Below are 21,860 nucleotides of genomic sequence, written 5' to 3'. Positions count from 1 at the left end.
AATGGATCACCATCATAATACACAAATCAGCATTTGCCAAAAATTTGCTCATTGAAAGCGATCAACATGATTAATGCATTGTGAGTTTGTGTGAGGAATGAATGACGGCTTGACACCCTTTAACCAGCTGTACCGATGAGATCAGCAATTATGTCATCATTATCATTATACCAAAATACCTTCTTTTTTTTTGCTTTTCACACACGCCACCACAACTGGAAGCTGTTCGGTTTTGCATGATATTCACCAAAGCGCTAAGGTGTTTTGCCGGGTATATTTCCCCCTCGCATTTCTATTGTTATTGCCAATCAATGTTCACCTCATCGTACGATTAGCACACCGAAACCGGATGAACGGGATGCGCACACTTTGCGGAAGGTGAAATCATCTTCAGCGACTACTTTATGTGACGCATCCTATACGGCACAATTTATTTGTGGCGTCACTAGCAAAACGTAAATTGGTAATAAATAAAGCAAGGTAGGAAAAAAACCATCATTAACTTCCCTTGTTGGGGGTAAGTGAGTTGCGAGGATGGTGCAGAGAGAATGCTAATTGTAGAATAGACGCTCGCCACAACCGCTTTAGGCCATTGTACATTAATCAACTATCGCTGTTTGCGGCCTACCGATCGATTAATCCGGGAACTGGGAAAGGAAGAAAAAAAACGACGCACAAACAACGGTGTCCCAATGTACTGTTAGCTGGTGTGACGATAGTTTCCGGAACAAGGGCTGCTTATGCATCGGACGGGTTGTAATTATGCAGCCGAGTGACTCTCGCAAACACCCGGCAAACACGGTTCGATGGTTGTTCAATCCATCAGCGTCAACCGTGCCGACGGTGATGTCATAAATCTTGACACGCAACAGGAGGAACGCACACTTACACACACAAAAAAGAAGACTTAGACAGGTCCCTCCTCGGGGGGTCTTCTTGAGGTTTTGGAAAGCAATTGTCCGGATCTCATCAATGGTTTGGATACGGGGAGGGTATTTGTTTGTCACGACTTCCTTGTTCTTTGTGTTGCTTTTTTACTATTGTAGGATATACATATTATTTCATTAGATTGGAGAATTTTAATTGTTGATGTAACGATCTAAAAGCATTAATTGTTTCGTTTAAAATTATTGAAAGTTAAAATGTTAAACAAATAAAATCTTAATCCAAACCAATTAAGGAGATCTTTCAACATAAAATAGAAGATAAATAATTAAACATGCGTCTACTGTTTGTTGCTCACTCCGATAAACTCCACAAACGTCAGCCAACGAAAGGCCATTCGCCGAAGAGCAAACGATCGCCTGAAGGAAACAATTCTGTCCGTCTGTCTTCTTTCTTTGTCTCAGCAAAGTTGCACAGCGCCAGAAATGTTACTACGAATTAAAAAACTAAACCCACCCCAAAGCCACACGAAAGGCCACACACTTCCCAATCATCAGACCCGGTTGACAGTGGCATTATTTTTTAGCCACAACGCATGAGATCATGGCAGATGAAGACACCGCTCTCATCCATCTCTACCTCCGTTCGATGTGGTTGATCTTTAGTCTACAAAAAGTTTTGCACTTAAACGGCGCATCTGTCTGTCTGTCTGCGTGGCTGCGGGAACACGCGCGGTTAGTAGTCTTTTTGTATTTTCTTCTCCCAAGTCCGGCCTTCATGACAATTATAAAGCTTTAAAGCGTGCTCGGGTGTGCGCGCGCATAGCTGAAGCTGCTCCCGAAGCCAAATGCACCGGCGATTATCTCATCTCGTGGCAAAATCACATCATAATTATGTTTAAAATTGACATTGAACGTAGCGGCTTTATAGGGCAACGCTGGTGTTTGTGCGCCGTGGCTCGACGCTCTGGTTGACGGATGGATCCTGAACTATTAAGGCCATCGTTGACGCTGGCCGTAGTTTCGCACGGCAATTTGGGAACGTGTTTGTGTTTAAGATACCATTGTGCTGGTGCGTGTTTGGTGTGACTCTATATAAATAATGAACTTACTTTGCACCGCTTGTTTGGTGGAGGCAAAATGTCAATAATTGACAATCGTCAACAGTAGCTCAAAGATGAACCGAGATTATTTTTTGTTGTTTCAAATTTCTGATAATTGATCAAATGTTGGTTAAAGTTAAGTGACATAACGTGCAGTTAAATAACAGGTGTATTTATTTTTTGGTGTTTACAAAAGATATCGAAAAGTTGGAGCTTTATTTAAGTAAAATGTAGAAGAATTAAGCTTTTCAGAATAAAATATTTCTAAAATCAATCACCAGTACTAAACGTTTTCTCATTGTAAATTTGAAGCTACCAGACTGATGTGAACGCGATTTTTTTAAATCAATTTAATCAAATATACTGTTTTAAATGACAAAATTTTTAAAGCTTCTTATTAAATGTAGTAAAAAATATTATTTGCGTAAAAATTCCTAATAAGTCTTTCACTTCTTCGTAATAGTAATAATCTCCAAAGAAAACACAGCTTCAAGCTTCAAGGTGTGCTTAATTGTGTTGAGTAACTATTTCGAATCCGCAAATAGTAAGTTGATTATCACGAAAAAAACCCCCAAAATTCAATTAACGGAATTACAAGTAGAGAGTTGATGTTTTAATTTACGCTTCGGCAGATGAAAATAATACACCGCAAGCAAACAAGTTTGTCGCAATCGAAGAAAACAAGCTTGATTGCATAAGCTGATCGAGAGAAAAGCGAGAAAAGAGAATCAGTTAGTGGACATCGTTTCCTCCCCTTTTCCGACGTAATTTCTTCCCCCCTTGTAATCATCTTCGTTGTTGGACAAAATAGCAACTACAGAGAGAAATACAAACAAAATGGAGAAGGAAAAAAAACAATAACGAACATCAACGAATAGTTTTCGATTTCCGAAAGGGAAGTGGCGAAAAATAGTCGGTTACCGTACAGCCAGGGAGTCACAGGGTGAATCCGCCCGGAACCGCAAATAAAGCTTTGGCCCGTCGTCTAATCCTAACAAACGCTACACACCACAACCCAGCTCCTTTCCCACCCGATTCCGTTCCAGTCATTAACTCCTTTCACTTTCACGCATTCGTAAATCTTTTGCACATCTCCTGCAAATGTACGAGACACCACACCCCCTTAAGCGATGCATTAAAATGCAATTTCACGATGGTGTTTATACCGTGGCGGTGCATTGAATCTGATGGACTATGAACCATATGGAACTTGGCTGTGATGGAATTTACGAGCAAAGGAGAAACAAAAGCAGCAAAAAAGGTTTTGAAAATTAATTTGCGAACGTACCATGACTAAAGATTAACGCTCCCTTTTCCCATCAGCGAGGGCACCCACACAGATTTTTAAATTTATTTTGCAAAAAGTCCTTTCACTCACCACTTCTCCGCGATCGCTGGGAGGTCGTTCTTATTTATTACGAGCATGAAAACCCAAATCAGGATCAGTTGCACGTTTGTGCCGATCGTTTCTATTATTCACAACCATACGATCGATTACGCACACTTTAATCGATTCGTTACGAAAAGATGGAACCCTTGGCGAAAGGTGCGTCATACCGTCTAATTTTGAAACAAAACCCGATCAGCTTAAGCTCACCTTGTTGTCAGCGGAATAAGTTGTGTGTTGCAAATTCTCTCACACCGTCCCGTCGATTGCAAACTAGTTTAATTCTGCGGGTAATGATTGCTTCGTATGGGCGAGGTCCGTACACGGCGAGGGCATGCACCCTAAGCCCATGGACCGTGATGGAGCTCATTTTCATACACCACCGACACGCAATAGGAGCAGAAAGAAAAAGGAAAGACAAATCGTGCTTTATCCGTAGCTCCAGTATGTGTGCAACTATTTCTAGCCCGCTTTATGTCCCAGTTCGTGCCCTAAACCTTTCGACCACAATCAAATGCGGCAACATGACACGAACTATCGTCGTTTTGCGCACCGTTTAAGGCATTACATCGAGACGGTTTCGATGGTTTGAACCGTGTCCAGTTTGGTTTTTGGTCCTGTTTGTTGGTCCGCATGATCGTGTCTGATCGCGATCGCGTATCGTTTGCTTTGTATCTGCATGAGGTCAAACCAAACCTTCACCATGGTATGAAACGATCGCTTTTTGTGATGGTAGCCAAAGGAGTACCCGTTTATCAGATCGGAATGTTTGCGCTGTTGGGTGTTTAGCCGCTTCGTACGTCAGTGATTTATTGGGGCGTATTAAGCATCGATGGCAGGGACTGGCTTTGTTCCGATACTTCATACAGATCATGATTTATGTCATGCCGGCCATGGGTAATCTTTTTTCCATCCCGTGTTTTCAGCAGAGCCATAAATTGTGAGGAAATAATTTCATTCCATTTCATGCTCGCTTGACTTGTAAGGCCTTCGTACGGCTGTTCATAACCCGAATAGAATGGACATGGAGCTTAACCATAGATTCCCCAGAGTGCCTTGAAGAAAGCTTTGTTACCAGTAGAATTTTCCGCGAATGGCAGGCGAAAGCGGAAACACCTTGCATGAAGATGAAAAACAGCTTAAGACACTTCAGGTAATAAACTGCGAATGAAAATGTGTGTTTGGGTTTTTCTCCACCCGGTGCCATCGTCACCTACATTCACTTCCTTAAGTGCGTGCCGCATAAAGTGAACGAAATTGAATAAAAGTCAAATCTGCAGCTGTCTAATGGTTTTTTGGTTACTTCCACACGGATAGACGTAACCTCCAGCAAGACGCACACCGTTGTTTATTGCCTTTGTTCGTGTGTGCTTTGTTACGTCAACACGTGCCGGTAATTTTTCCACAATGCAAACGCACGGCAAAACATTCGCGATGGCCAAACACGGTGAAGGAGTGTGATGAGATCGAGTGCACTAGTTGGGCGAATGGAAAGGCACCGTTTCTGGGTGGTGAAAGCATGGTGAAGGCCTTCTCCTTCCCACCCGGTTTGAGAGTGGGTGCTTTGCATAAATTTCATACACACATCACAGTACGGATGCTGGGCGAAAAAAGGCACACAAGTTGTTTACGAAATGTGGAAAAACGGAAACATAATGAAGAAAAAAAAATGCGTTTCCACATGTTCCACACACCTTATGGGATGAAAGCAGCACCGTATGCCGATTATTCCTTGTTTCCACCTCGCGCTGTACTTCGGTACGGAAGCTGGGAAAATGGGCAACATAAAATGTGGAAAGAAATGCGTTTCCTATTTCCTACTTCCGAATGTAGCACAAGCTGGGTGCTGTTTATTGCCAACCGATTCCGAACCGGTTCCGTTTTCCACTGTGCAACCGTTGGGGGGGTTTGGGGCGCATAAAAGAGAGAGAAAAAACAAACGTTATCCGCCTTCGTCTTCGACGTATCATTTCCGCCTCGTTGCTTTAATACGATGACAAAACACATTTTCTTTGCAGCGTTGCGTTTTATCATGCGCAAGTCGATTTGTCTGCTTTCGCAACATGACAACTATCGGTATCGGTGAAATTTCCGATGATCTCATCGTCGCGGCAAGCGATGTCGTTTCGCGACAACAAAACACACAGAGCGTAATGAAATCGACGAACCAAAACCAGTTCCGTACCGGATCGAAACGAGTGAAATACGGCCGAAGAAAGATGTGGCTTGTTTATAAAACTTTTTTCCTGTTTTTTTTACTCCGTATTGATCGTTCTGCTTTAAAAGCAATCAAATTTAGTCACATTCTGTTGCATCTGTTTAAAAGCGAGATATTTTAGGCACAAATTAGCTTTTCTTCTCACTTTGAAAACAGGTTTCAGGAGAAAAAACCCCATTCCTTCCCCTTTTTCCTGAAGGAAATTAAAAAAGATCGATTCGAAAACTAACGATCGAAAGTCTCAATTAAATGATGAAAGCAAATAAAAAATCGTATAAAGATTTTATTCTCTTTCTGCCAAAGAAGATGTTTACATATTTATAAGTCGATACCATTTCTGAACAGCACGAAAAACCAGTACAAGATCTTGTTTAAAATAAGGAAATGATAGACTTTGCCTTCTTCCTTCTTGCCAAATTTAGTTTCATAGCACAAACGGCTTTCTCTCGGTTCGCTTTCAATGGCTGATCATTTCCTTTAAATTCATTTGCAACACACCAAATTTAAACACTGTTTTTTGTTTGGTGAATTATTTTTAATCTTTTCCTTTTTCGCTTTTGTTTCTTCTTTTCAGACACCTCAATGAAATCAACATGGAGCAACACTCGATAGTTAGCACGATACTATACGTTTTGGTAAGTGAAAACTGGACCGAGCGAATCGATCCGATTTTTTTTTTTGAGGAAGCTGTTGAAGTGTTTGGCGTTGCGTTAAAGTGCTGTTGGCCCATATTTTGAAATTCATCAAACTACAATCAGTTGCATGCTGAGCGGCAAGTCTTTTCCTCTTTGCAGTGATCATCATATGAGAGAGTATCTCTGTGTGTGTGTATATAATTTTAATTTCCTGTTGCGTGTCGAAACCGAATCGATCGTCTAGCTGGAACGTCAATTAAAGTCAAGCTCGACCGGCCCTAGACGCCACCCATGGAAGCACTCGTAACAGTGCACACACACGAGCTGGCGGTACCAAAGTTGTCCCGTTGGAAGCGCGATCGAGATAAGCATCCGCAAAAGGACGACTACGTACCGCAACTAGTGGATGGGTCTCTTCCAATCACCAACGGTCGTGCAACGATCAGGTCTTAACGCGAGCATTCGCATCGATGATAATGATCAATTCCGTACGTCCTCAACTCGAACGGTTGATGGTTGGCAGTTGGGTACCCAATCAGGCGGACTTTTGTCGGTAGCGACGGTGATTGGGAACTCGTTTGCGACACGGTGAAAGAAGTAGTGGCACCCAACGGTGACTGGTAGGGTGGTCGGTTTTGGCAAACGAAGACCCGTGCAGAAGCACCCCCTCAAGAACGCTCTCTTGTTATGTCTAAAGGCGTTTCATCAAAACCGTTGCATCAACGAACCGTCTGCAAAGCGAAACAAGACCTGATCGTCACTTGTCAGAACTGTCGCAGAGACTTCAATCTGGTTCGACTGGAATGCCGCTGGAGAGGCATGCTTTTCCAACGGTTCGTTGTGAATGTTGTTAGATTGCTGCTTCCTGCTACGGCGCATGGTATGGTGACGTCTTGATATGTAAATAATACAGACATACCTTCCACCTTCCAATGTGCAAGGGCAAGGTTAAACCATGGCAAGTCCTCTTTTATTAGCTGTCCCGCTACGTACAAACTCCTTCCGTTGGGCCCCAAATGGTGATTACGTTGCAGAAATAGAATCCTACCCCGAACAGGGATGGAAAGAATTCGGCAGCCTCAACCGAAAGAAAGAACACACACGCGCGGGCGAAGTAACCTGTTCGAAAGTAGGGCAACATGACGTCGTCATGGAGTGTGTGTTAATGGCCCCATGGTTTGGATGTGATGGAAAGATTAAGCACGCCGTGCCGTGACGCGATGTCATGTAGTTGTGGTTTTTGGGTATCCTTCATTCTACGAACTCCGTTTGACAAGCAGAATTTGACCGATGGGTTTTTGCGAACAATCCGGAATGGTCTGATGTTTATCAACATGGCATGGAATGTTGGTAAGTTTAGACGTGTGCTTGTCAGAAGATTGAGTTCAAGAATTCCAATCAACTCACCTTTTACGGTTAGATGTGTTTCAAATGATCTCTTATCAGTTATTTTGATACGGGAATCATTTTTGGAAAAGTTATACTTCAGAGCTATTAAGTAATCCTATCCACAAATGTATTCTGACGTAACTGGCAATCACAATCTTGTGGAATATTGGCAAACTTTTAACTTTGTTCTGTTCACACCAACAAACCTCAAGTAATCGGCAAGATATCCAACTGCGAAACTAAACCGAACTCATTGCTCGGCCTCTTGATCTGAGTGCCGACAGTAATTGTATGCGCACGATGGGAAGTTTTCACCTGTCAAGTCGAGCACGGCAGGCGGTGTAATGAGTTCTCAGTGTTAACCTCCCCCCAACCCTATCTCTCTATCTCTCAACAGGAATAGTAAGTGTGTCCGTCTGTATTAGCTCTAGCTCTTCATTTACTAGAATAAGTACAGCAACATGGTGAAGATATCAAAAAGTGCGATGGGCTGTGCGACGTCCCTCAAGGGACACTTTGTAGACGGGCGTGTGCAAAGCTCGACCCGTTAACCATCTCTCGACGAGGTAGCGCGATGCGTGGCGTTGATGCAAATTGGCTACATTGTTACATTACGTAAGTGAACAGCTGGCCTTCGTCCGAAACGTCTGCGAGTAGGTTGGAGCTCATCGGGCTAAGCCCTACTGGGTGCTGCTTTTTCATTATTAACCCACGTGACTTCCCCTGCTGCCATTGTTACTGTGCAGCAAAAGATGATCTTCAAGAATTGAGCGAAGCAACGAAGTTTTCCTCCAACGCTATGTCCACGAGTTTTCGCTACACACATGCGCACATGCTTCATCCACCTCAATTGGCCATTGTCCGGGAAGGGAGTGAGAGAAGGTTTTGCAAAAATTTGATGAGTCATGTATGTGTTCATTATTCTAACTGTTCTCCATCGTCGTGGCATCGCGATGCTTCTTCACCAGAGCTATTCTACCCGGTCGATTCCGTGAGGATTCTCAGCTGCTTGGCACGGGATATGCGCTGCAGTGACCGGGAAGTGCAATTAGGAGATTGTCGTAATTTTTACCGTTTACATCACAAAACAATGATGGCGGTGCAGGAGGATCGGAACGGACCTGTTGCAGAGCTTCTGAAACCCATTCGGTGACCTTTATCGCGTGCATGTTCTAAAGTCCGTGTGTGAAGAGGTCACTTATACTACGGTGCAAATGAAGATCGCATGAGTTGGGGATGCTGTCGCTAGAACTCCAATTTGTGTCGAAGTACAAATGTGCAAAGAGAAGTCTCGAGTGTTGAAGCATTCTGGAACGAGACAATTGGGGGCCCAGCGCTTCCAACAATTTATTTTTCCACAGTACCACTTCATCATTCTTATTATTATTGTTATTATTTTAATTTACCTTACTGCCGAGCGAGAAGTCGTGATCACTGCATTTGGGACGACGGTGCGTTCGATTTGGTCTGTACAGAGTAGTTGTCGGCAGTTCTGTAGTACCATTGGTCCAAAGCAAGACGGTGACCATCGACTTGAAACTCCACGCCCATCAATGTCTGACCCAGAACCTTAGGCCATTTGGGGAGTTTGCGGGTGGCACGGAGTGGGCAAGGTACCGTTAGTTGCAATCCCTTCTGTTGGAGGGAGAATTTGCTTTGGTACTTTGACATATCCAAGTGAAAAACGCCACTCACATACGATAAGTTTTCCTCCCGCGATCGTTTGCTTGTCGTCAACGGCCCTTCGCGTTTGCTTTGTGTGGTTTTCTGTGAGCCCATTTTGTTCACCCAACAAAGTTGAAAAGCGCGCAACGATTACGTCCGGGTTTTTGGGGCGCTATTGCTTGAGCACTGACTCACTGTGAAGTTATCCCAACTTAGGAATGGGGTGTCCTGTTTCGCTTACCCACGATGCCCTAGCATGGGGCGTTAGCTGAACGACGTCGTGAACTTCAAGACCGATAAGTATCGCTGTTGTGTCTGGCTGTACGTTCGACCCCCACTGAGGAAGGGACCGTGCAAGACTCAAGAACACCGTAAAAGAGCACGACAAACGGCCCTCGATGTTTGCCGTGTAGACTGCGCTGTGTAGTGAGCGGTATGTCCAGAAAAGCTTACGCTCCATGTCGTGTTGGTCGATCGTCTGTTCGATCGGTTTCGTTCGCTTGGTTACCACGTTCACTTACGGATGGCGTGTGCCCTTTTTCCATCCAAGCTGTACGGCAAGACAAGAAGTTGTTTTTCTACTTTCAAAAAGGAAAAAAAATCGTATTACCACCCCGGCAACCGATAGAGCGGTAGCACTATTCTTCCACCGTTGTTATGTTGGACGTTAGAGTGGTCTACTCCGTTGGAAGGCGAGCGTTAGTTGTGAGGTGTCTCATAATTTCTGAGCCAAAACTCCCCGCACAAATTAAATCTGTTGACAGCAAACTCCAGCAAACGACGAAAAAAGCGAACGGTCGCCTTCACCTCTTCGAACTGCGGACAGTAGGCAAATTTACAACCATATTCAAAATGGAAGATGTTCCCTGCCGTGTCGGCTTGCGGCGAGACATTTTCCCAAACCGAGCTGATCATGGGGCTACAAATTTATGTAGCTGTACCGTGTGTTAACCCGCGTGTAGTGTATCTTATCTTGTATCGTTCAGCTCGCACCTTGGTAACATTTCCTCCCTCTTAGACCACATTAATTGTGGCCAGTTTTGGAAGTGGTTTTCGCATCGCTCCATTGTGATGCGAGCCTTGTGCTTGCTTACGACAACATTTATCTATTGGCCATTTCTGCCACAATACACATATCGCTTTGCTTCACCACTCTCTAACACAATCGTTTTACTTTCTTTCTCTTCTGCAGACAATAACAACTTTCACACATGGCGCGCAGATTCCATCCATGAAGCGTAAGTATGCTGTAATTGTTTGCCGTCCGATCCCAGCAGATGCTTGTTCACCTTTAAAGTTTGGATTTTGTTTTTTTTTCCTTTGAAAAGTAGTAAAGGGGACTGATTTAAAAAAAAGGAAGTAAAAGGGGAAGAAACATGTGCGTACATGTGACAAATGTACTGGTTTTGTTAGTGATGTAATTGCATCCGAATGAATCGGAGGAAATTGTCATCATTAGGTAACGAGTAAAGAAGGGAAGTAAACATTGATTTTTTTTTATAGTTTTTTGGACGAATGTGTGTATTTCACAAGTCGGGAAGTAAATATTTTCCTATACACGCAGATATACAATCACTTAGCGTGAGAGCAGTTATCTTTTTTTTTACTTACTAGACGAAAATGTATTTTCTATTCCTTATGACCGGTATGGAATGAAAACAGTTTGAAAGGTGTTGCATCGTATAAGAACCACCGCCCCATTAACAGCTGCAGAAAATGCAGTAAGGAAGAAAAAGGTGAGACTTTTCTCACTCTGCTCCCCAGTCAGACAGACACAACAGAGGCGTTGGGGGTCGGGGGGGAAAAAGCAACCCAGAATGCTTCATTACCGTTAGGAAACTTCCCAAAACGTTTCCCGTTGGCCTTTTTCCTCCTACCTTCTTTTATAGCATAAATCAATATTCTTTCCACTTTGGCGCTAAATGCTTTGCAGCGGCTTCATTCAAAATAGCTTCCACTTTTAACGATCCATTACGCGAAACGTTTGCCGGATCGGACTTCCCGGTTAGACCGGGAACTTACCCCTGTTAGCCGGATGCCAAAACGGAAGGTGAAGAAACGTGGAAGTAAGAAGATATTTCTTCGGTGGGTACCAAGAATGGGCGGGCGTTTTCTTGTTGGTCAGCGCTGTGAGCCGCAATTGAGGTAATTTATTTCGAAACCTCATAGACACTGGCATAAGAGCGATTGTGCGGGGTGGTCGGGATCGTTTAATGCGTACGCACGGACAAACAGGGCTTAGGTGAAAGCGATTGCAAATTACTTACAGCAAAGCCCTTTTTTCCCCCATTTAGTTGTTCTATAGGTAAGTGCGTGTGTCGTTACAGTGTTTGGGTTTTTTTCTTTTATTTTGTGAGTGCATTTTCTACTCAAAACACATGAAGATGCTCATAACATACCTTTGCTTTCGCGGTCAACGGCAAACGGAAGATGCAAAGGAGGAGAAACAGCAACAAAAAAAACCCATAACTGAAACCACCGTTAGTCGCGTAGGTCGTAAAGTGATCCGGTGAGAAGTGATGGTTATAAAATGGTTCAGTTTGAGGTGATTCTTGTAAAATATCGTAGCTTATCACATCATTGATTTATGCTTCGCGAAAAGGGAACTAAATCTTGCTGTGAAGCTGTTAGCTAGCCCTGCTTAGCTGTGGCATGTAAATTTATCCTTAGCGATGCGATTATGTCATGATTATCGACCCTACCGGAGATAATCTTTTTTGTAGCGAAGTCCCTTTTTTGCATGCACGCCTTCATATGCATACTCACTGACTACCTGATGATCCTTCCGCAAGAAGAAGGCAATTAGATGCACCGGTGGAATGCAATCGTAATTGCAACAGAAACATTTTCACAAGATTGCACCATCCCTTAACGATGGGTCACCTCCCGTTCATTTTTTTTTTTGTTGTACAAAGCGCTAATTAAATGCGTAAATCTATTCAACTGACAATCGCGGTGTTAAAAAAACACACACACACGACAAGAAATAATGATCAGATTCCGTTCTAGGCACACTGTGCACCGTGATCGTAAATCTGCCTTGAAAAAGACCATTCTTACATGTTGGCGATGCAGCTATTTCTTCCTTTTTAGGTACATTCGTTCCTTGGCAAAATGGTAAACAAACCTGGCAAAATGGTCATTTAATGAGGGAAGAGGTATCAGGAACAAGGAACTACAACCGTGTCCGCAAGAACAGTCCAAATGGGAGAGAAAGACTACAGACTGGTGTGAGATGAAAGTGAACATCTACTCACACAACGGTGCACGTGAGTGCCATGGGTAAAGTAATTCAATATTCGTGTAGAACGTTCAATGAACTTTGCCCGAACCGGTCAACGACAGTGGCACAGTGGCACGTACCCCGTGTGTGTGATATATCTCTCTCTCGCTGTATGTCTTTGGCCGCAAAACCGTTTAAGGGGTGTTATTATTAAACCCGGCTGCATGACGCGCCGACCAGCCGAGAATGTGTCCATGTGCAGCAAGCTTACATACCATTCTTAACGTACTTTTTTCTTTCCTCAATTCGTTCCGTTCCCTTCCCGTTTGATTCCCTCTGCGTTGCGATCAAGGCTTACGGGTTGGAGTGTTTTGAAACATAATCGAGTCGCCATCTTCCGATTGCTGAGAGGGGGGGGGGGGGGGATTCCGATTCGCCCCGTTAAGGGAAGCTTTTCACCAAAGCGTTCGATATTGAAAGCTTCGAGGCACCGAACAGGGGTACAATAACAGCTTGGACATTAAAATAAATGGGAGCAATAAAGCCGCAAACGATGCTCCGTTCATGGGGCTAGTTCACGGCTAGAACAGGAACGGCGAGAACCGTGTTGGTACGTTTGATGTGGTTGTGTGTTTGCTGTTTTTATGCGCGATCCAAGCTTAGGGTAATAAAATTCATCCGTGTCGCATTACGAACTGACCAGCGCCAGCGCTTCGTTACGAAAGACTTGGTTCGAAGCGACGAACCCTTAGCTTGAAATAGAAAGATTTGCTCGAAGCGACGAACCCCTCTGGCCAAAACCAAATACACCATGTCGCCAATGTGGTCGATAGCTTCGGGCAAGATTAATGTCGTCACGAGCAGCATCATGAGCAGCTTACCGCTTTTGTGGTAATCCCTAATATGTCCCTAGGAGGGGGAGGAAAAAACCGTGGGTTGACAGAAAGTTCAATGGCATGCCTGCGTCACCCCATGAGCCACCCGCGGTGCGATGAACAGACCCAACACTGAACACCATCTTTCTGTCCCATTCCAGGCTCGGCAACGATATTCACCAAGGAACCGACCGTGCGGATACAATGCCAATCGGGTTCGATGCTGATCACCGTCAAGGATGCACCGGCCAACCTGAACGGTCAGTTCAGCGGGATGGTGTATCCGAAGGGGTTGGCGAAAAATTCGACCTGCCTTACCGAGTACCACGAGCAGGAAGGACCGCTACGCTACAAGCTGCCACTGAAGAGCTGCAACACGATGCCGATCGAGACGGTAAGTGAGGAGCAGGTGATACGGTGCCTTCTTAAGGAACGAGTTCTTGTTCGGTGCGGTGGGTGTAGATCATATTTGGCATAGAGTGTCTACCCACATGTTGACGTGAGGGAGAATAGGATTTTCGACGAGGCGTTGAGGTTCTAATCGAATGGTATTAATGTATACGGCAGGACACATTCCGGTTCTAGTTGGAACGCTTCACCATTTTCTAGTGGGTTGACATCATAAGCCGATCTTGCTGACACGTCGTGTAGGTGGCTTACGTCAAACAGTGGTCCCGGATATTAATGGCATTAGTGTCGATGGAGGTCACAGCGAGCTGTTTCGTTGTGTACATCATTAAATTTTATTCGTCAAGAAGACTGCAATCGGTTATGATCGATTGCGCAACACCGTAGGGCTTGTCCTATCATCTCCAACGGGAGGGAGATGTGTTTAACAGCAACAACCTCCCTCCCCGAGAGATGCGCGTGGTACGATGTCAATGTCAGCGTGAATATGCAAATCGGCGCATCCATCACAGAATAAATGTGTCGCGGTGGAATGATAACAATACACCCAAGCTGCCGCCGCAGCTGATGATGCCCTTGAGTGGTATTTGGAATGGGATAAACGTGTCGTGGCCTGGTTGACTTATTGGCAACGTGGTGCTGGGGAGGGAAAAAAAACTTCCACACCGCGACACGTTTGCGGTTTGTGACTGAAAATAAATACCGGGAATATCAGGCACAAAGAAAACATGTGGCTATTCTTGGGTTGACGATGGTAACTGTATCAAGTTACTTACTGTTCGAGCACATTTTTGCCGACTGGCAAAATGGTTTGATTTCTATTTGTCTACCCTCTCGGAACGAAGGGAATAAAAAAAAAAGAAAAGCCTTGTGGTGTAAAGTGATCGAGAAACAAGTTTTACCATTCGCATACCAGCATCGATTTGCGGCAGTTTTTCAAAACAATTTCTGGTCGAGTGTTATCTTGTGGAAAGAATGTCACAAGCTTGAGGAAAAGATGTTTTATTGCACACACGTACACATGTCATCTCGAGGGGGAATGTTGTTTTTAAACCATGCTTTTCCGCACAATAAATAGCACTCAATGCACTACTTGGTGTTGTTCATGCGATATAACATTTGAGATGAAATTGATAAGTCTTCATCACCAGTGTTGGTGGTGTGTGTGCTAGAAAACGGGTTCGCACAAATGCACTGAATCGTACGATAGCACTGTTTGTCTAATTTGTTATGAATCCATTCTAATGCGCTCGAGTTCTCATGCATATGCGCACAGCATAAGCTTCAGATGGTAACACGTGGTACCGGTTTGCAATGCTCTACATAACCATCTATCCTGATCGTAGGCAGTAAGTGTGGCTTACACACACGCGCGTTACAGATCGTCTGCCATCCGTATGTTTTGTCGACGCTACGGATGCGTACGATTATACATGGAAAAGGCGGTTCCAAAGCGGTTAAAAATGGAAACCGACTGTTAGAACGGGATTTGCTTAAATCCGTGGCCCCGATATGCTTAAAACGGCAGAAATTAGTCGACCCAGTCGTCAACAGTAGTAAATTTCAATAAACTTTGCTTTTAATCATGGCGACATCAACTCAGCACTCATCAAACAAAAAGGTTCGTCGCTTGATGGAAATCTTTCGTTAAAAAAAGACCCAAAGTTCTTCCGCGTACCAATTCGATCGAGTTTGAACTAGCACCCAAAAAAAAGCTACATTTAAGGTATAATAGCAGCTTGGTTCTGTAGTTTGTATTTTTTTTTCATGTACACCGCCTCCATCCAAGCGTGGACGATTCATGAGGTGCTTCACTTCCTCGGAAAGTAGACGAGCGAAGAAAAAACAAACCCCCAAAAAACAACATTAATTGACAGTAGAAGAAGGGGAGAAAAAACGTACATCAAAAACACCCACTAGAGAAGACTTCCTGTTTCCTTAAACTAGACAGAGGGAATTCGTTCCACACTACACCAGTTCGTAACTTCGTCCGTGCGCCATTGTGTTGTAAATCATCGATTGCCTTATTTTTGAAGTTGTGAGTTGTGGCAAAATATTGCCACCCTAAAGCAAATGAGGAAAAGAACCTTTATTTTTGCAAATTTGGTGATGGCGTTTGTTTTTTTTTTATGGATGATCGTTTGCAGGATGTTTTAGTTCGGTTTTATGGAATCTCATTTTATGAGGCAATTTAAAATACAAGGCCTTTTTTACCTGGACTTGATCAATGAGACGATCATAGCAGTATGATCTCCATTTAGAGTGTTTAAAGCAAATTGTGACTAAGCGAAGAAATATTTCCATAAAAAGAAGTGTGTTTTTTTCGTACGAATTCAATCGCATTGATGTTCTTCATTTATTTTACGATTCCTTTCTTTGCACTTTGGTGTAATCGGTTTTAAACGATCCGTGATGATCGCATCGGATGACATGCGGTTAAACATATGACTACTCGAAGTACACGAATCGCGTCATACGTACAAAAATAGAGTGTACCTTGACGGAACTTTACGGTGGTGTTGATGATTCCTTTCTCATTCCCTCTGCATTCGAGCTGCGTTGGATGGTTTCCTTCATTAATTCTACGCACGCACCTTCCGACATCCTCGATCGTCACTGTTTAAAACTTCTGTCCCTTCCCTGTGACTGCGTTGGTAGATTTGTGGTGCGATTGAAGGGTTGATGTTTGTATCGGTTTTGTTTATTTCACTTCTCAAACGTTAAAGCTTTGCTGGGTTTTTGGGTGGGTTAGCTAGAAGCCAAACATAAGCAACTGAGAAGCATGTCTACACGCAACATCTTCTTTTTTCTTTAAATTCTACTCCATCTGAAAGAGACGATCTTCCGCTCATGATATTTTCTTGTGTAATGATCTCAATGTCTTAGAACTCACAGTGGGTCTTTCCATGATTACTAACCTTAACACCTCATTTCCACCATAAAACAATGAGGGAGAACTGTTGCGTACATTACAAAACACGCAGCCCCAGGCACCCTTCCACCATTGGGTGTTTCACATTCACATCTCAAGGAACGGTCATCAGTTCCAACGATCAACGTTTGGCAGCAAACGTTTTGTGTAAACAGCTGGACCGGTACCATCAGCAAAATATGCATAATTCACGCACACCACACGCTAGCAAAGGTGGTCAAAAAATGTAAATGAGTCTCCGTTCAATGATGGTTTTGGGTGGTAGCCACCATTGCCATTTTCCCGCTTCCCTTCATCCCTTGCAAGCGTTGGATGCTGCCGTGGTTAAATTTAAAACGCTCTAGGTTTTGTGTTTTTGCGCTGCCAATGCCAATCGTCATCTTACCACCTTCCTACCGAGATGGTAATGAGTTTATCCTCGCGACGGTTCGCCGTACCCGGTACGACAGGGTGTTGGTACGAAGACTGGACGCCGTGTGCGGCTGTTCTTTGTTTTTTTTCTCCCTTCTTTCCTGTCTCTATTTTCCATGTTTGCTGTTTGCCCCGACCGTACCTTGCTCCACTCCAAAATAGGAAGTCGAGCCGAGGTCCAACGGCCGGATTTCATAACGCCTGTTACACGGCGGCTGTGCGCAAGGGGGTTGATCTGTGTGTTCGCTCCTAAAAGGCGCCACGGCGTAATCGTCCTCAAGGTTGTTCAGTTGGCGGCCGTTTCGAACGTCTTGGCCGTGTACGCACACATACGAACGCAAGCACAAACTCATGTGGGCAATACCAGCCGCGTAAGGCCACAATGACAATGGTGGCGGCGATCGGGTAGTTTTCGATTGTATGTACGCTCCCAGTTTTCTGTTAAAAGAATAGCAAAACAAAAAAACTGGATGATAAAATAAGAATTTCAAGAAATGTTTTTCCTTCCTTAAGCCGTGATTAATCCTCTCGATTCGTCGAGCAAATGACCACCGGTACAACCATTCGCATGTCGTTCGCTTTGCTACGAACTGTTGTGTCTGTATGTGAGACTGTGCCGAACAAGCAACAAGCCTCTTGGTGGGACCTTTTATTTAATCACCCGGTTGGTATTTTCGCATTTTGCGAACCAGTTTCACCCCGAGATTGCCATTTTGTGAGCGCGTCTTTGGTGCTGTTTGCTTACCAGCCAGCTGTCCAGACCGGCGCGTTGATTGAGCCTGACATTTCGTGGTCGAACTCGGTTGTGTATTTGCTTGAAAATGACATTCGTTCGGATTGGTTTCATTTGTGTTTTCTTCCTTTGCTGGTCGGAGAAAAAAAAAGCAACAAGCACTGGGCGTAAAAACTGAAAAACTGCTGAATAAAATATGAAGCACTACCACCCGAACACGGCACGACCTGTCCGTTTTGTTAGCCAAAAACAGTAAACCCAGCCGCACACACACGTAAATCATAAATTCTGTTGCGCAAGATGAATGTTTCGATTCGTTTGGTGAACTTTTGCTGTCGCGCGGAAACTTTTTTCGATGCGGTGGAAAATATGAATTGGTTATCGATTTCGGAAATCACCCGAAGGCATCTTACAGATTGAGTTGGTTATACCTTTCACCCCGCTGCAGGATGGTTTCGGACATCCGGACGGTTTTATAGAAAGGGCAAAAAAACGCGAGACGCGACTTTCGTTACGTCACGAACGAGTGATCGTGGTTGAGGATGAGATTGACGAGTAATAAATCGATCGCGATCGTAAATTATTTTCAACAGCTTAGGCCTTGTTGTTTTGATTTCGTAAAAATGAATCATTATTCTATAAGAAAGAGAAATAATGAGGCATTGAAAGATGATCTTGTAGAGAGTTATTGCCAATAAATTCAATTTGTTTGGCAACTTAAGCTAGTAGAACTGGTTTCCATTCTGACTAAAAAAAACCTTTTCTTCTTTTGCTATCATAAACAAAAGCTTTCCAAAACTAAACATTAAAGCTGAAACAGTATCGCTATCATACGGTTTCTGGATCACATTATTTGTACGAATTTTAGCATCACAGTGATCACAATATCGATAAAGATCAAGAAATGCAAATATGGATTGTTTTAAAACGGTTCTTTAATTCTTTGATTAGTTCCACCGTAAAGCTTATGGATCGTAAACTGTCCTGTCTGTCGTCATGCATTCCAAATTTGTCCTACAAGAAATGGACCCGAGAACAATACGGTCAAATTTATGCGAACTATTAACACATTCCTGAAAAATGTATAAACGCAGCAAAACTAGACCAAAATTTGAACATAATCAAAAGCAAAACCTAAAAAAAAATCTTTCATTTCGATCTCTCAATTCTTCGGCCGTGACAATCGCAACCTACATTGTTCTGGGTCGATGTTTTAGAAATTTGCTCGTGCACGAAATGAATGCATAATGCAATAATGTAATAACTCCGGCCTGTGGTCTGTGTGAGCTGAGAAGCTGGAGAGTGACTCAATTTAGAAGACATTTGTGCGCTAAAACACACTGTTGGAGGTTAGAAACTTCCCAGCTGGGTAGCTGTAACTTATTCACAATAAATCACTCCATTCAGAGTTCTTGGCCGGAACCCGTTGGAACGATTCATTCTATTTTTTTTTTCACTTTTTACCTTCAGCTTGTGGGAATTTTCCTGTCATCGTTGATTATTTGTAGTTTTTTTTCTTTCGTACTCTTATTTTTATTGTTTTTTTTATTCATAAAGAACGGCCTGGCCGTATTGCTTTTATTTTTATTGTGTTGCTCTATAAAACGATGGGAGGAGAACGTTTTTTTACTCGCTGTGTGTTATTAGCACCATGACGTTTCTCAAAGCATACAAACCTTAGAAGAATGGACCCACTGGTTGGCGGTTTAATTTATTTTTTAGCGTTTTTGGCTAGCTGTCGCTAATAGTTCTGCACCACATTTCTCACAACGGCTCCCCAACACGGCCGGTGTGGAGAAGCAGGAAGGTGATGCCAATTTTTTAAACCAAGATCTTTATCAAAACGAACGGTTTCAGTTCGGCTTGTGGCGGGTTCGTCGCTTGCTACCGTTTGAGTTTTTTTCCCCCCTAACGCTTACTTGATGGTTTCCCATCCGTCCCGATTCGCCTGGAATCGTTAAACGCTCGTAAGTGGGTCGGAAAATTGGTCTTATATGGAGCCGAGGTCGGTTGTCGATTCCATTCTTTGCCTTTACTCACTTCCGCCCCCCATACACCCTGATCACCGTTAGGCGAGCTTTTGTGTGGATCATTTTCCGCGATTTGGTTCGAAATTGCTCCGGCTGGCATAAAAGAAGGACGGAAAGAAATGAATGGAAATGGGACACTATCCGCTCCCACTATTTTATCACGGTTGTGTGATGTTAGTAAAGCAACATAAGCAAAAGAAAAGAAATGGGACACGAGTGCGCACCATCGTTCCCGGTTCTTCGGCGATCTGCAGTCGGATTCGTTACTTCCGCCAGTGTGAAAAGAGGTTAGCGAAGTGAGTTGAACGTTAGCCCTGAGGGTGAGGAACGCTTTTTTTGCCACAATGTTGCGTGACAGTCGCGACTCGATACGGTACCGATTGAGGTAGCCAAAGCCATACTGGGGACGTGTATATCGAGAACCGAGGATTGGGATAGATAATTGAAGAAAAATTACTATCGCCTGAATGGAAGAAGGCGAACATGCGGGAAATTGACTCGTGAAGCGGTGGCCCGTCTAGAAACAGCTGTTCTTTTCCACATTATAGCACATGAAACGTCCCAAAGAATAAGATATATTACACGCGGGTACAGCATCTTACGATCGACAACAACAAAATTGTAGCCAAAAAATTCACACGAACGTTACATTTAATTCGCGTGTTTTGTGAGCAGGAAATCGTTAACAGTGAATCCGCCGTTGGACTTGAACTAGAAGTGAGGAAAAATCCAAGGAAGTTAAGCCGTTTATTCCCTCATCCCTTTGAATGCTTTCCGCAATGGGGCATACAATCATTGCTAGTGAGACCACAAAACCTCCCCTGGGGGTTGGGGAAGGAGAAGTACGCTCGTTCTACGTAATGATTGGACGATCTTATTAATTTTTCAATTATCACTAGCATCAAAACAAACAATTTTATTATTATGTTCCGCTGTTGCGTTATGCGCTTATGCTACAACGACCTTTTGCCGCTCGTTTCAGACATTGCGAGCTGTGTAGAATGAGCTGTAACGAGGGAAGAGAAAATGATCACCAGTGATTAGATGGAAGAGAGTTTGTTGCTATGGGTTTTGGAAACATCTCAACATAACTGTAATGGTAATAGAGGAAATATTGATCCCGAAATGCGTATTTCATCGTTAGGGGAAGGAATGCTTAGAAGGAGGAAAGAAATATTTCTCTATTTCGTGAAAACCTCTTGTGAGATTTAATATGATTTATTATTTGTAAAATGATGGTAAAATTCTTGACGTAAATTTTTGCTATCTTCTCTACCTTATTGTGAGACTCATATAAAAAAACTCCATTCGCAATGGCTGGTAACTTGGAACACTCCGAAACTACGAACTTTCCTTTCGTACTGCTGTAAGAAACACAAGCCACAGTCCGCATGTCACACGGAAATGACGGAAATGAAATGTTGAATGCTTTAGGGAATGGGCATAGCGTAAACGAGAAAAAAAGGGTCACACAACGGGAACGAGAACAGTCATCGTTGTCTAGCGACGTCGACGTTTTCCCGTCGCCCATTTTGGAAGCATCCAGACCCGTCAGCGCACATCGCGGAAGTTCCGGTGAGCAGCTACACAAGACGGATGGATGGCTCGTAAAGACGGCCGGGTAAAGATGGAACCGTGGGATGGACGAGCGTGCTGTTGCGAGCCGCATGTCATGTTTTCGTCAATATTTATGAACTCGACGAACACGAATCTGAAGAGGGCCCTCGCAAAGTTCAGCCCAGAAGCGGTACAGAGTATAGAGTCCCAAGCGCGGACTGAGTGCTGAGAGGGAAAAAATAATAAAACTCAACCCCGGCAAGTAACGGTATCGGTACGGTGGTACGCCGATGAAGAACTTGACCCAGTGCTTGGAGTGCAGGAAGCAGGAGGTTATGGTGTTGCAAAAAAGCAATACACACACACACAACAGACCTGATCAGATATCGGAATGCGCACAAGATCACCGA

At 43.7% G+C, this 21,860-nt stretch overlaps 1 protein-coding gene across 2 annotated transcripts in view; it reads left to right on the top strand.

The window, feature by feature from the left end:
- LOC125771071 (cuticlin-4) overlaps positions 1-21,860 on the top strand; it is a 38,474-nt gene that overhangs the window by 9,657 nt on the left and 6,957 nt on the right. For both annotated transcript variants that reach the window (XM_049441277.1, XM_049441278.1), the window contains exons 3-5: positions 6,167-6,227; positions 10,474-10,519; positions 13,541-13,773. In XM_049441277.1, the coding sequence (XP_049297234.1) occupies positions 6,186-6,227; positions 10,474-10,519; positions 13,541-13,773 (321 nt within the window). In that variant the 5' untranslated portion in view covers positions 6,167-6,185. The remainder of the gene's footprint in view (positions 1-6,166; positions 6,228-10,473; positions 10,520-13,540; positions 13,774-21,860) is intronic.

The sequence above is a fragment of the Anopheles funestus genome, chromosome 3RL (genome assembly GCF_943734845.2).
Source record: "Anopheles funestus chromosome 3RL, idAnoFuneDA-416_04, whole genome shotgun sequence".
NCBI lineage: Eukaryota > Metazoa > Arthropoda > Insecta > Diptera > Culicidae > Anopheles > Anopheles funestus.
Note: the sequence above shows the minus strand (reverse complement) of the source record. Positions and strands in the feature narration are given on the sequence as shown.